Genomic DNA, 15,893 nt, shown 5'->3' with positions numbered 1-15,893 from the left:
AGTATGTAATGTGTGTGAATGTGTGTTTTTTTTGTGTGGGTGTGTCAGTGTAGTGTGTATACTGTATATAGTGTGTACAGTACCAGTCAAAAGTTTGGACATACCTACTCATTCGAGGGTTTTTCTTTATTTTCACTATTTTCTACATTGTATAATACTACTGATGACATCAACACTATGAAATAACACATATGGAATCATGTAGTAACCAAAAAAAAGATTTAGATTCTTCAAAGTTCAAATCTGTCATCAAGGCAAAGGGGTGGCTACATTGGAGAAAACATTTTTTTGGTTACTACATGATTCCATATGTGTTATTTCATAGTTTTGATGTCTTCACTATTATTCTACAATGTAGAAAACAGTAAAAATGAAGAAAAACCCTGGAATGAGAAGGTGTGTCCAATCTTTTGACTGGTACCGTATATATAGTTTTGTGAGGGTGCGTAGAGTCTGATCCAGGATAGGGTCAGTGCAGATAGTCCAGATAAACATTAATTAACTATTTATCAGTCTTGTGGCTTGTGGGTGGAAGCTGCCTATTGGTCCGAGAGCCAATGCTCCGGTACCGTTTGGTTGGCTTGAGTCTTTAGCAATTGTTTGGCCCCAGTGATGTACTGGGCTATCCGCTCCTACCAAGCAGTAAAGCAGCCATTCAAACTGCTCTCGATGATGCAGATGTAAGACTTTTTGTGGATGCGGGGGCCCATTCAAAAATCTTTTTATCCTCCTGACGGCGAAGAGGCGCTGTTGTGCCATTTTCATGACTGTGCGGGTGTGTGTGGACCGTGTTAAGTCCTTAGTGATGTGGACGCCAATGAACTTGAAGCTCTTGACCCACCCCACTACAGCCCCCGCAAATATGGATGGGAGAATGCTCTCCCCTCTTTCTCCTGGAGTCCACGGGACTGAGCACACAACCTTGAGGGGCCCCCGTGTTGAAGGTCAGCATGCCGTAGGTGTTGGTGTTATTGCCTATCCTCACTACCTGGGGCCATCCCGTCAGGAAGTCCAGGATCCAGTTGCAGTGGGAGGTGTCCAGTCCCAGGGTCCAGTTGCAGAGGGAGGTGTCCAGTCCCAGGGTCCAGTTGCAGAGGGAGGTGTCCAGTCCCAGGGTCCAGTTGCAGAGGGAGGTGTCCAGTCCCAGGGTCCAGTTGCAGAGGGAGGTGTCCAGTCCCAGGGTCCAGTTGCAGAGGGAGGTGTCCCGTCCCAGGGTCCAGTTGCCGAGGGAGGTGTCCAGTCCCAGGGTCCAGTTGCAGAGGGAGGTGTCCAGTCCCAGGGTCCAGTTGCAGAGGGAGGTGTCCAGTCCCAGGGTCCAGTTGCAGAGGGAGGTGTCCAGTCCCAGGATCCAGTTTCAGAGGGAGGTGTCCAGTCCCAGGGTCCCCAGCTTGGTGATGAGTTTCAGAGGGGACTATGGTGTTGAACGCTGATCTGTAGTCAACGAACAGCATTCTCACGTAGTTATTTCCCCTCTTATCCAGATGGGAGAGGGCAGGCTGAAATGCAATTGAGATTGCGTCATCTGTGGATTTCTTGGGGCGGGATATGTGAATTGGAGTGGGTCCAGGGTGTCTGGGATGATGGTGTTGATGTGTGTCATGGCCAGCCTTTAAAAGCACCTCGTCATTACAGATGTGAGTGCTACAGGGGTGATAGTTATTTAACCAGGTCATCTTGGAACTCTTGGGAACAGAGACAATGGTGCTCAGCTTGAAACATGTTGGGATTACAGACTGGGGGATTGAAAATGTCTGTGAAGACACTTGCCAGCTGGTCTGGCCATTCTTTGAGAACGCGCCCTGGTATTCCATCTGGACCGGCAGCTTTGTGATTGTTAACCTGTTTAATGGTTTTACTCACATAGGCTGTCAGGGTTCCTCCTGGTCACCAGAGGGCGGCAGAGACCGCCTAGAGACTTTTATCGTGTCTTATTATTTCACGATTGTGTCCCTGTTAAAATAGGTGTGTTTTCTGTGATCATTTACAGATGCTTGAATTGTTTACTGTGTGTGCTTGTTTCCCGAGTGAGTTTTCAAGACTTAGTGTTTTATTGTTTTTCCCCTAGGTGTACAGTTTCTCAGGTAAGTATTTATGTTCATCCTTAACCATTGATGTCTGGTCTCTTCTCCGCACCTGGGTCTAATCCTCATGCCGGCCAGAGAGAGACATCACAAAGTCATCCGGAACAGGGGCTTTCACGCAAGACCCAGTGGTTGTGTTCCTCGATGTGAGCATCACAGCCTGTACTCGAAAGACAGTCTTGTAGCCTCGTGTTTGCTTTATCGAACCACTTCTGTTTTGAGCTCCATCCTGTTTGAGATTTTGTTTGTAAGCAGGAAAATGTGTGTGTGTGTGTGTGTGTGTGTGTGTGTGTGCGTGTGTGTTTGTGTGCGTGTGTGTGTTTGTGTGTGTGTGAGTGCGTGTGTGTGTGTGTGTGTGTTTTAAGTCTCCCTCCAGTTAGTCTTTGCCCACCAGAGATGCTGCCTCGAGTTTGTTTATGGCCCCATACTTGTCGTTGAATGGCAACGTGGTGTTGGCTTGTGGAGGGATGTTTACGTGGTGTTGGGAGGGATGGTTACGTGGTGTTGGGAGGGATGTTTACGTGGTGTTTGGAGGGATGGTTACGTGGTGTTGGGAAGGATGGTTACGTGGTGTTGGGAGGGATGGTTACGTGGTGTTGGGAGGGATGTTTACGTGGTGTTGGGAGGGATGTTTACGTGGTGTTGGGAGGGATGTTTAGGTGGTGTTGGGAGGGATGGTTACGTGGTGTTGGGAGGGATGTTTACGTGGTGTTGGGAGGGATGGTTACGTGGTGTTGGGAGGGATGGTTACGTGGTGTTGGGAGGGATGGTTACGTGGTGTTGGGAGGGATGGTTATGTGGTGTTGGGAGGGATGGTTACGTGGTGTTGGCTTGTGGAGGGATGGTTATGTGGTGTTGGAAGGGATGTTTACGTGGTGTTGGGAGGGATGTTTATGTGGTGTTGGGAGGGATGGTTACGTGGTTTTGGGAGGGATGGTTACGTGGTGTTGTCTTGTGGAGGGATGGTTATGTGGTGTTGGGAGGGATGGTTACGTGGTGTTGGGAGGGATGTTTATGTGGTGTTGGGAGGGATGGTTACGTGGTTTTGGGAGGGATGGTTACGTGGTGTTGTCTTGTGGAGGGATGGTTATGTGGTGTTGGGAGGGATGTTTACGTGGTGTTGGGAGGGATGTTTACGTGGTGTTGGGAGGGATGTTTACGTGGTGTTGGGAGGGATGGTTACGTGGTGTTGGGAGGGATGTTTACGTGGTGTTGGGAGGGATGTTTACGTGGTGTTGGGAGGGATGTTTACATGGTGTTGGCTTGTGCAGGGATGTTTACATGGTGTTGGCTTGTGGAGGGATGTTTACGTGGTGTTGGGAGGGATGTTTACGTGGTGTTGGGAGGGATGTTTACGTGGTGTTGGGAGGGCTGTTTACGTGGTGTTGGGAGGGATGTTTATGTGGTGTTGGGAGGGATGTTTAGGTGGTGTTGGGAGGGATGGTTACGTGGTGTTGGGAGGGATGTTTACGTGGTGTTGGGAGGGATGGTTACGTGGTGTTGGGAGGGATGGTTACGTGGTGTTGGGAGGGATGGTTACGTGGTGTTGGGAGGGATGGTTATGTGGTGTTGGGAGGGATGGTTACGTGGTGTTGGCTTGTGGAGGGATGGTTATGTGGTGTTGGAAGGGATGTTTACGTGGTGTTGGGAGGGATGTTTATGTGGTGTTGGGAGGGATGGTTACGTGGTTTTGGGAGGGATGGTTACGTGGTGTTGTCTTGTGGAGGGATGGTTATGTGGTGTTGGGAGGGATGGTTACGTGGTGTTGGGAGGGATGTTTATGTGGTGTTGGGAGGGATGGTTACGTGGTTTTGGGAGGGATGGTTACGTGGTGTTGTCTTGTGGAGGGATGGTTATGTGGTGTTGGGAGGGATGTTTACGTGGTGTTGGGAGGGATGTTTACGTGGTGTTGGGAGGGATGTTTACGTGGTGTTGGGAGGGATGGTTACGTGGTGTTGGGAGGGATGTTTACGTGGTGTTGGGAGGGATGTTTACGTGGTGTTGGGAGGGATGTTTACATGGTGTTGGCTTGTGCAGGGATGTTTACATGGTGTTGGCTTGTGGAGGGATGTTTACGTGGTGTTGGGAGGGATGTTTACGTGGTGTTGGGAGGGATGTTTACGTGGTGTTGGGAGGGCTGTTTACGTGGTGTTGGGAGGGATGTTTATGTGGTGTTGGCTTGTGGAGGGATGTTTACGTGGTGTTGGGAGGGATGTTTATGTGGTGTTGGGAGGGATGTTTACGTGGTGTTGGGAGGGATGTTTATGTGGTGTTGGCTTGTGGAGGGATGGTTACGTGTTGTTGGGAAGGATGGTTACGTGGTGTTTGGAGGGATGGTTACGTGGTGTTGGGAGGGATGGTTACGTGGTGTTGGGAGGGATGTTTACGTGGTGTTGGGAGGGATGGTTACGTGGTGTTGGGAGGGATGTTTACGTGGTGTTGGGAGGGATGTTTACGTGGTGTTGGGAGGGATGGTTTACGTGGTGTTGGGAGGGATGGTTACGTGGTGTTGGGAGGAATGGTTACGTGGTGTTGGGAGGATGGTTACGTGGTGTTGGGAGGGATGGTTACGTGGTGTTGGGAGGGATGGTTACGTGGTGTTGGGAGGGATGGTTACGTGGTGTTGGGAGGGATGTTTACGTGGTGTTGGGAGGGATGGTTACGTGGTGTTGGGAGGGATGTTTACGTGGTGTTGGGAGGGATGGTTACGTGGTGTTGGGAGGGATGGTTACGTGGTGTTGGGAGGGATGGTTACGTGGTGTTGGGAGGGATGTTTACGTGGTGTTGGGAGGGATGGTTACGTGGTGTTGGGAGGGATGGTTACGTGGTGTTGGGAGGGATGTTTACGTGGTGTTGGGAGGGATGGTTACGTGGTGTTGGGAGGGATGTTTACGTGGTGTTGGGAGGGATGGTTACGTGGTGTTGGGAGGGATGGTTACGTGGTGTTGGGAGGGATGTTTACGTGGTGTTGGGAGGGATGTTTACATGGTGTTGGGAGGGATGGTTACGTGGTGTTGGCTTGTGGAGGGATGTTTACATGGTGTTGGCTTGTGGAGGGATGTTTATATGGTGTTGGGAGGTATGGTTATGATCTGAGAGAGAACGTAAACTGAATCAACTCTCCAGTCTCCATTGAATTGGCTTATAATGCATATACGCTAGGGCTGTGTGTCTGCATTTCTTTAGATAGTGTTATATATTCATACATAGTGTATAGATGGGGTGTAGATGGGGTATAGATGGGGTATAGACGGTGTTTGGATAGGGTATAGATGGGGTATAGATGGGGTATAGATGGTGTTTAGATGGGGTATAGATGGGGTATAGATGGTGTTTAGATGGTGTATAGATGGGGTATAGATGAGGTATAGATGGTGTTTAGATAGTGGATAGATGGGGTATAGATGGGGTATAGATGGTGTATAGATGGGGTATAGATGGTGTATAGATGGTGTTTAGATAGTGTATAGATGGGGTATAGATGGTGTTTAGATGTTGTTTAGATGGGGTATAGATGGGGTATAGATGGTGTTTAGATGGGGTATACATGGTGTTTAGATGGGGTATACATGGTGTTTAGATGGAGTATACATGGTGTTTAGATGGAGTATACATGGTGTTTAGATGGGGTATAGATAGTGTATAGATGGGGTATACATGGTGTGTAGATGGGGTATAGATAGTGTATAGATGGGGTATACATGGTGTTTAGATGGAGTATACATGGTGTTTAGATGGAGTATACATGGTGTTTAGATGGAGTATACATGGTGTTTAGATGGGGTATAGATAGTGTATAGATGGGGTATACATGGTGTTTAGATGGTGTATAGATGGTGTTTAGATGGGGTATACATGGTGTTTAGATGGGGTATACATGGTGTTTAGATGGGGTATACATGGTGTTTAGATGGGGTATACATGGTGTTTAGATGGGGTATAGATAGTGTATAGATGGGGTATACATGGTGTTTAGATGGAGTATACATGGTGTTTAGATGGGGTATACATGGTGTTTAGATGGGGTATACATGGTGTTTAGATGGGGTATACATGGTGTTTAGATAGTGTTATATGTGCATACAATGCATTTGGAAAGTGTTCAGAACTCTTCCCTTTCCCCCCATTTTGTTACGTTACAGCCTTATTCTAAAATAGATTACATGTATTTTTTTTTGTCCTCATCAAAAAACACACAATATCCAATAATGACAAAGGGAAAACAGGTTTTTAAATGTTTGCAAATGTATTAAAACGTTTTTTTTTTAATGGTGTCGTCTGCGTAGAGGTGGATCAGGGAGTCGCCCGCAGCAAAAGCAACATCATTGATATACAGATATACAGAGAACAAACTCTGAAGCTAGATGGGGGGGCGATCAATTCACAAATGGTGTCCAGGGCACAGCTGGGAGCTGAGGGGGGTCGGTAGCAGGCGTCAACAGTGAGAGACTTATTTCTGGAGAGATTAATTTTTAAAATTAGAAGTTCGAACTATTTGGTTATGGACCTGGAAAGTATGACATTACTTTACTTTTCAGACACAGCAAGGACATCAGGGTTGGCAGAGTGTGCTAAAGCAGTGAGTAAAACAAATTTAGGGAGGAGGCTTCTGATGTTGACATGCATGAAACCAAGGCTTTTTCGATCACAGAAGTCAACAAATGAGGGTGCCTGGGGACATGCAGGGCCTGGGTTTGCCTCCACATCATGACCATACAACATTCCTTCAATTCTGACCAGTCTCCCAGTCCCTGCTGCTGAAAAACATCCCCACAACATGATGCTGTCATAACCATGCTTCACTGAGGGGATGGTGTTCTCGGGGTGATGAGAGGTGTATGGTTTGTGCCAGACATAGCAATTTCCTTGATGGCCAAAAAGCTCAATTTTAGTCCCATCTGACCAATGGCTTTTTTTCTGGCCCCTCCTCCGTAAAGCTCTGGGGTATGTGTACGGCTTAAAGTGGTCCTATGGACAGCTCCTCCAATCTCCACTGTGGAGCTTTGCAGCTGCTTCAGGGTTACCTTTGTTCTCTTTGTTGCCTCTCTGATTAATGCCCTCCTTGCCTGGTCTGTGAGTTTTGGTGGGCGGCCCTCTCTCTTGGCAGGCTTGTTGTGGTGCTATATTCTTTCCAATTTATAATAATGGATTTAATGGTGCTCCGTGGGGATGTTCAATGTTACGGATATTTTTTTATAACCCAACCCTGATCTTGTTCTTTTCCACAACTTTGTCTCTGACCTGTTTGGTGAGCTCTTTGGTCTTCATGGTTCCGCTTGCTTGGCAGACTCTTGGGCCTTTCAGAACAGGTGTGTATATATATTTACTGAGATCATGTGACAGATTGTGACACTTAGATTGCACACAGGTTGACTTTATTTAACTAATTATGTGACTTCTGAAGGTAATTGGTTGCACCAGATCTTATTTAGGGGCTTCATAGCGAAGGGGGTGAACCTTTTTTCATTTCACTTCAACAATTTGGACTATTTTATTCCATTACATGAAATCCAAATAAAAAAATATATACAAATTATTGGTTGTAATGCAACAAAATAGGAAAAATGCCAAGGGGGATGAATACTTGTGCAAGGCACCGTATATAAGGTCTCACAATTGACAGTGCGTGTCAGAGCAAAAACCAAGCTATGAGGTCGAAAGAATTGTCTTGGAGCTCGGAGACAGGATTGTGCCGAGGTACAGACCTGGGAGAGGGTACCAAAAAATGTCTGCAGCATTGATGACACTCCCCAAATACAGGTGTGCCAAGCTTGCAGCGTCATACCAGAATATAGCTGTGCAGGGTTGCTCCCCATCCAACAGAGCTTGAGAGGATCTGCAGGGAAGAATGGGAGGAACTTCCCAAATACAGGTGTGCCAAGCTTGCAGCGTCATACCCAAGAAGAATTGAGGCTGTAATCGCTGCCAAAGGTGCTTCAACAAAGTACTGAGTAAAGGGTCTGAATACTTATGTAAATATGATATTTCCATTTTTTTTGGTACACATTTTCTAAAATATCTTAAACCTGTTTCTGCTTTGTCATTTTGGGGTATAGTGTGTAAATCTTATGAGTGGGTGGGATTTAAAAAAATCAATTTTATAATAAGGCTGTAACGTAACAAAATGTGGAAAAAGTCAAGGGATCTGAATTCTTTCTGAATGCACTGTACATACAGAGTGTACAAAACATTAGGAACACCTGCCTAATATTGAGTTGCACCTCCCCCTTTTACCCTCAGAACAGCCTCAATTCATTGGGTTATGAACTCTACAATGTGTCAGAAGCAGTCCACAGGGATTCTGGCCCATGTAGACTCCAATGCTTCCCACAGTTGTGTCAAATTGGCTGGATGTCCTTTGGGTGGTGGAACCTTCGTGATACAAATGAGAAGGTGTTGAGTGTGAAAAAACCCAGCAGCTTTGCACTTCTTGACACAAACCGGTGTGCCTGGTACCTACTACCATACCCAGTTCAAAGACACAAAAATACTTTGACCTGCCCATTCTCCCTCTGAATTGCAAACATACAAAACATTTATTCAGATGTACCCATCAGTAGCTCCGAGAACAACCCTTACAAAAAAAAATATTGCAGGCTGAGTGTTGTATAACTGCATTTCAGCAATTACTGCATCTAAAATACAACAGTCGACAGCAGTTTTGAAACCGCAATCTTTTTTTTCCGTACGGGAAGTGTACCAAAGAAATTTTTTTATTTAATGTATGGACATTAATGGGTTCAAATGGATTTTGCAACAATATATGCATGATGTAATGGATTGAATTAAATATGCATGAATCATATATAGCCTCATCATCTCTTAGCTCCATATACATCTGTCCAACATCTCTATGGTCCAACACACCAGATAAGGTCCTTTCATCATGTCAGGGCGTGACTACAATGACTGTCAGGAACTGTGAACCAATCCGCGTTCAATTTACTGCACACTGTAACCAATCACCGTTCCCGACCTTTTCAGAAGTTGTATGCGCAAATAATCATACGAGCGCTCACAAACCAACGGGAGAAGCGAAGGCCGGTTTATTTCAGTATTATTATTACCTAGCTAGTAATTCATAAAAATATACAGATTTTATACAATTTCTACATGGATATGGCGGAGAAGGTAACGAAAACTGCAGGTAAACATCCCACTACTCATTGGGTAACGTTATGTAGCTAGCTACTATACAATGCTGAAATCATGTGTCAAGTGTTTCATCAGACCGGTGTGTCTAGTTAGCTTGCATACTTCTTAAAATTATTGTATTTAACTAGGTTAAGTCGGTTAAGAACCAATTCTTATTTTACAATGACGGCCTAACCCCCGGACAAACCCTCCCCTAACCCGGACGACGCTGGGCCAAGTGTGCGCCGCCCTATGCGACTCCCAATCATGGCCGGTTGTGATACAGCCCGGGAATCGAATCAGGGTCTGTAGTGACGCCTCTAGCACTGAGATGCAGAGCCTTAGACCGCTGCGCCACCGGGAACCCACCGGTAGCATAACCGTATCTTGACTGTCTAGCTAGCTAAAACAAGCTAGTTAAACACCGTACGCGTTTGTTTGAGTGCCCTTTTCACTTCTGTCATACCTGTCTGTACCTAGCTGAGGTTCTCAACTCCACAATATGTAAATACAGTGCATTCGGAAACTATTCAGACGCCTTGACTTTTCCCACATGTTGTTACGTTACCGCCTTATTCTAAAGTTGATGAAATATATCCCCCCCTTATTAATATATACACAATACCGCATAATAACAAAGCGAAAACAGGGTTTTAGAAGTTTAAGTACATCTCTGGAGAGACCGGAATATAGCTGTGCAGGGCTGCTCCCCATCCAACAGAGCTTGAGAGGATCTGCAGGGAAGAATGGGAGGAACTCCCCAAATACAGGTGTGTCAAGCTTGTAGCATCACACCCAAGAAGACTGGAGGCTGTAATCGCTGCCAAAGGTGCTTCAATAAAGTACTGAGTAAAGGGTCTGAATACTTATGTAAATCTGATATTTCAGTTTTTAAAATATTTTAATAAATGTGCAAACATTTCTATTCCTTGTCAATATGGGGTATTGTGATGTCATTATGGGGTGCTGTGATGTCATTATGGGGTACTGTGATGTCATTCTGGGGTATTGTGATGTCATTATGGGGTATTGTGTGTTGATTGAGGAGGGAAAACAATTGAATCCATTTTAGAATAGGGCTGTAACGTAACAAAATGTGGAAAAGGTCCAGGGGTCTGAATACTTTGCCAATGCACTGTAGCTCCAACCTTTTGAGTGGGTGAAATAGGCTGCGTAGTGGGATGTCAAATATGGGATTTAGCGTCGTGACTGATAATGGATCATGTCAAGCTAGGTTTAGAGGAAATGACAGGCATGCAAGATCAAGTATTACAGTGCTTTCACTTTTTCTCCAGATGAACTGTATGTGTCTGACAAAGAGGGAAATGACCAGGATGGCGATGGAACAGAACAGAAGCCTTTCAAGACCGCATTGAGGGTAAGCGGAACCAGTGTTGTTGTCTCTTTTTGCTTTGAATTATTTACACCATTCAACAGAATTAGATATGTCTACGATCCCGTGAATAAAATCACAGTTAAGTGCTGTAACAACAGCTATGTGATTTCACAGGCATTGACATTTGCTGGAAAAGAACCATTCCCAACCATCTATGTGGACTCTCAGAAGGAAGGAGAGGTACATAGTTACAACAAGCAATCCCCCTCCAAAAAAACCACAAAAAAAGTCCAAACACAAACCCAGCAAAATGTGAAGATGTTTTCCTTACTGATTTTTGTTTCTCCTATTCATCTAAGCGTTGGGCAGTGATCTCCAAGACACAGAGGAAAAATGTGAAAAAGTTATTTGCTAGAGAGCAGATGAAGAGCGACTCCAAAGACAAGAAGGAGGTACGTTGGGGAGGCGGAAATAGGGAAGTGTGGCACCCTATCCCCCATATAATGCGCTACGTCTGGTCAAAAGTAGTGCACTAGGTAGGGAATAGGGTGCACTATGTAGGGAATAGGATGCACCATTATAATTATACACACTATTGTCTTCAGCCATAAACCGTATAGTCACTGCTCACAGGTAGCAGTAGTGTATGTAAGCGACAATTTATCTAATGATTATGATTTGAAGGCAGAGGATTTTGAGAGACGAGAGAAGAATCTGGACGGAGCTAAGAAAGTTACCATTGAGAATGACTCCAGCCTTCCAGAGCCCAAAACGGTCAGATCCACTATATTCTCTTTCGTCAGCATCCTGTCGGAAACTCCTCATCTTTGGAAATAAAGAGTATAATTTTTTGTCTTCTGTTATGTTTAAATATTGAAATTGAATCAACACTTTCCCAAAAGGTTAAAATCTATCAGCTGGAGCCTCTCCGGGGGGAGAGGGTGAAGGTGTTTGGTTGGGTGCACCGAATGAGAAAACAAGGTGAGGATTGTAGAAAGACAAAGTCCACTATGAAGGAAGATAGAGGTCGTTTTAGCGCTAGCTTAGCGCAAAGACTGGAAGTCTCTGGGTACAGCTAGCTACCCACCAAAAATGTGTTCCGTGACCTAGAAAACAGAACTGAAACACTGTGTAAATAATGTTATGAACATGAATACTGTGTGATTCAAAACTTGTAAAAGTTGCACTTAATTTAAAAAACGAAAATCTTTAATCTAAGTTATGATATTTAGCATCGAAATCACAGCGCATCTTGGGTAATCTCCATAGCAACCTTGCTTACTTTTGTTGCACACTGGTCAGAACCAGTTGTGAGTTCGGTGTTCGTCTCAAGCAATACAAGTTACCTTCACTGATGAGTTTTAACAGTTAATTTTTTTATTTTTATGAATCAATTAACATTTTTTAAACATTCTTTAAGAGTTTTATACAGTGGTTTTCTCAGTTAATATAACACATTCTGGCAGCTGCATTTCAGTGGAGGCTCCTCAGAGGAGGAAGGGGAGGACCATTTTATATTAAGATTTCTATACTAAAAATGATCCTTTTTATACTAAATATTTTCACATCACCAAATAATGGATTAAAACACACAGTTTTTCAATTTAAGTTCACAGTAGTCTCATCAGCACTTTGTAGGGTAGCACCATGGTGTAGCCGGAGGACAGCTAGCTTCCTCTGTGTACATTGACTTAAATAGAAGTTTGAGTTGAGGGAGTAAGCGTGGTGGAACAAGAATTGTTAGCAATGTTGAGTACTGTTATCTTGCTACAGTAGCTGGATCTAGTTATCCGTTAGCTAGCCAGAGAAACTTTGAGCGACATTATCAAACTTAGCTGATGAAATAATTGAGTTAATGGTGTGGAAATTAGCTGGCTAACAAAGTTAGTCAGACCGCTAGCTAGCTAATGCTACAACATCAGATGAGGTGAAGTTATCTCGAGGAACCAATTAGCTACAGTGGTTCGTCCTTTAAAAGTTGCAGCGTACTGCGGCACAGCTTGAATGGTGCCGCAGAATTCTATGGCACGTTTTTTAAGTGCCAACCACTGGTACCATCAATGCTAGTTTAACCACCAAAGGGCACCTTTGAGAGACATTTGATAGCCTTCAATAGTGGCTGTACTAAAGAATTTAAACCCTTTTTTTTGTAAGAACATAGTATATGGGACTGATTTTAAGGAATTTTGCTTAATTAATTCGATTAATATTATGGTGTTTCTATTCCAAGGAAAACGAAAACCCTCTGGGTTTCCATTAGGATGGGACGGAAAATATGTCGCTGTACAACCAATGTGACAGTTAGGAGTAGGCTAATTAGCTAAAGAATCCCTGTGTCAAGGGGCACGCGGGAGACCGTGGTTCAATTCCCTGACGGGGAGGAAGGAGTAGACTGTCCTTGTAAATAAGAATTTGTTCTTAACTGACTTGCTTAGTTAAATAAAGGTTACACTAAGAGCATAACATGTCGACACCCTAATTGTATAATTGTAGTCTAACCAATACCCAAACTGAGATTCAGTCAAAATAAAAGAATCTCATTGATTCATCAAGACCAGTCCCTCAGTGCAGAACGAAACGTTGTAGGCTGTTGCTTCAAATCCTATTGCTTCTAACTTCAATATGCTCTTTAAATAAATAAGACCTACACCACGTTTAACAGCACGTTACTCAGCACTAGTGAAACTCATGTCGCCTATGGATTAAACTGAAATTGCAACCAATCACGGCCGGTTGTGATACAGCCAACCTAACTAAGAAATACATTTGACGATAGAATTCTCCCCCTATCCTCCTCCTAGGCAAGTCTATTGTCCAGCCACCTGCTAACAGCCATAATGGTGCTGTACAACGTGACCGTGTGTGTTTGAAAGAGTATTTTCCATTAAGCAACAATTTGTTTACCTTCATTAGACAACTTTGTTCCAATCTTTCTGTAATTCAATTATATTTAGTCCCATAGTAATTAGTTATGGATCCATAGCTAAATAAACATCGTCATTTTGAAATAGTATTTTTATCATTATTTTATTATCGAAAGCATAAAGATGCCAATATTAGTTACATTGTTTTAGTTTGAACGTGCAGACTGGCACTAAGAACAGCGGGAACGTTTCCCTAGTCAGCGCCATTATTAGTTTAATGCCCCTTAAAGTGTTGCTCTGTGCTGCCCAGTGTGGTGGGGGTCCCCTCCCCTCCTCCTTCCTTCCCCATGGGCTAGGTCCGTCTTCTGTGTGCGGCTCAGCGGCCCATCCTGCCCTCGTGCCTTGAATCTCATGCGCTTTCAGTGGATACAGCTGGAGAACTGCAAGGCAATCCCATTGTGCGCCACTCAGGAGCCATGACCAATATGACCAATATATATTGTCCTGCTAATAACAGGGTTGATAATATCTGTGAGAATATCCAAGGGGCTTTTAAATCATTCTAAATTAATAATAATAATCGCTTTGTTTAAAAAAAAAACTATTTTGGAGATGATTTTGTTTTCAATAACATAAAATGAGCAAAAGGCCCTTGAACATTGTTACTAATTTGTATTTAAAGCCAGTTTGTTATTTTGAATGATTTATTTCTGTTTTTAGAGGGAGAGAAACCAAGCACCTATAGTCATCTCATGAGTCTCCCAGTCGAGGCCAGCACAGATATTGAACCAGCATCTGTAGCAACACATCTTGCACTACTATGCAGTGTCTTAGACCGTTGCGCCACTCAGGCGCTGTACAACGTGACCGGTCGGGAGAGGGCGACACTACTACAGGAAGAGCAAAATAATCCTAACAAAATAAAATAATAAAAACCTTAGTGTAACAACAGGTTTAGTAAGTGATACTGAAGTCGTGCACAATTATCAGTTTCTATTTAGGTTTATGTCGCCCGTTCATTGTCCGTCAGAGACACAGTAGGACCCAAGAGCACTGATTTTGCTTCAACTCCCCCTTGCGCTGGTCTGGGGCAATGAAGTGGTGACGCAGGGTACCGTACTAAACCACAAATTACCTGTAAGTCCCGCAGCATAATCGCAAAACTTTTAGTGGAGCAACCACTGTATAGAATGAACTGGTATTACGACTCCTTGACGATCCTCAAGCTATAACGTTAGTTGTTTTCTGGACCCTGGCAATCTGTGTGAAATGTTAGTAGTTAACTAGTTAGCTAGCTAACTAGTTATCTATGAACTAATGTTTTCCCTTTGTGGGTAATTTTCTAAATGATAGAATTAAGTGAAAATGAGGCGTTGCTTGTTAAAAGAAGTGGATTCAGGGTTTAGAGCCGGGCCTGGTTTAAGTTGGATGCCACTTTAGAGGTGAAAGAAACACCACACACTTTCCCTCTTTCTCACTTCTTCAATACAGTGGATGAAAGGGGTATGTCAGGTGTTACTCTCTGTCTGAATGAGATCAATTATGCCAACAAAGGGTATCATGCTCTGCTGGCACATTGTAGAACACATGTCCACAGGCAGAAAGTGTACAGTGTAATAACCTGCAGTGTAGCCCAAAGATATTGCTTTTGTTGTGTTGAACTTAACATACTGTAACACTTGTGTGTGAATGAGGAGGAATTATTAAAAAAATTACTCTGTGAATGTTATTTTTTTTGCACACATGTAGCCTTGTGCCCTTAATCCATGTCTGCTATAGTGGCCACTATAATAGAATACTTGTTTGTTTCATTCTATTTCTACTTTGAGATGTTTTTTTTCTTCCCCCAAGTGCAATATTATAAAGGCTGTCATGGTAACAAGCGTTCTATTATAAAGGCTGTCATGGTAACAAGCGTTCTATTCTAAAGGTTGTCGTGGTAACAAGCGTTCTATTCTAAAGGTTGTCGTGGTAACAAGCGTTCTATTCTAAAGGCTGTCGTGGTAACAAGCGTTCTATTATGAAGGCTGTCGTGGCTAACTGCAATATTAGTGTATTTAAAAAAAAAATCTGGGCAACAAACATTGGTTTGCTTTCTTTAAAATGTTTTTCTACGAGTTTGGTTCACATGAACCAGTTTTTATTTTACACACAGAGACTGATTATGTAGATCATACTCTTTGCTGTTTAATTAGTACACAGTTAAAACCTGCATTTCAAGAAGGGATCCAGACTAAAATTCACTAGAAATTAACAGCTGATTAAAAAAAATATATATATGTATATCCTCCTAGCACGGATTCTTTTGCATGTTTCAGTGCAGAAAGGTGCAGATGTAACTTTTCCACCTTTCAAACCAAGATGTTTTCCCGGCAACTTTAGCATCCGGACAAATTTTCCACCCTTTTTTTGTTATATCTGAAAGGTGTTGCCGGTATCGAAGCCTAAACTTTTATTTCCACGAACCAACCTGGTCTT

At 43.7% G+C, this 15,893-nt stretch overlaps 1 protein-coding gene across 1 annotated transcript in view; it reads left to right on the top strand.

The window, feature by feature from the left end:
* The first annotated feature begins 9,045 nt into the window (after positions 1-9,045).
* nars1 (asparaginyl-tRNA synthetase 1) overlaps positions 9,046-15,893 on the top strand; it is a 22,474-nt gene continuing 15,626 nt past the window's right edge. The window contains exons 1-6 of the mRNA XM_031826065.1: positions 9,046-9,228; positions 10,511-10,593; positions 10,726-10,791; positions 10,911-11,003; positions 11,236-11,325; positions 11,454-11,532. Coding sequence (XP_031681925.1) covers positions 9,195-9,228; positions 10,511-10,593; positions 10,726-10,791; positions 10,911-11,003; positions 11,236-11,325; positions 11,454-11,532 — 445 coding nt within the window. The 5' untranslated portion in view covers positions 9,046-9,194. The remainder of the gene's footprint in view (positions 9,229-10,510; positions 10,594-10,725; positions 10,792-10,910; positions 11,004-11,235; positions 11,326-11,453; positions 11,533-15,893) is intronic.

Source organism: Oncorhynchus kisutch, linkage group LG6, assembly GCF_002021735.2.
Source record: "Oncorhynchus kisutch isolate 150728-3 linkage group LG6, Okis_V2, whole genome shotgun sequence".
Taxonomy (NCBI): domain Eukaryota; kingdom Metazoa; phylum Chordata; class Actinopteri; order Salmoniformes; family Salmonidae; genus Oncorhynchus; species Oncorhynchus kisutch.
Note: the sequence above shows the minus strand (reverse complement) of the source record. Positions and strands in the feature narration are given on the sequence as shown.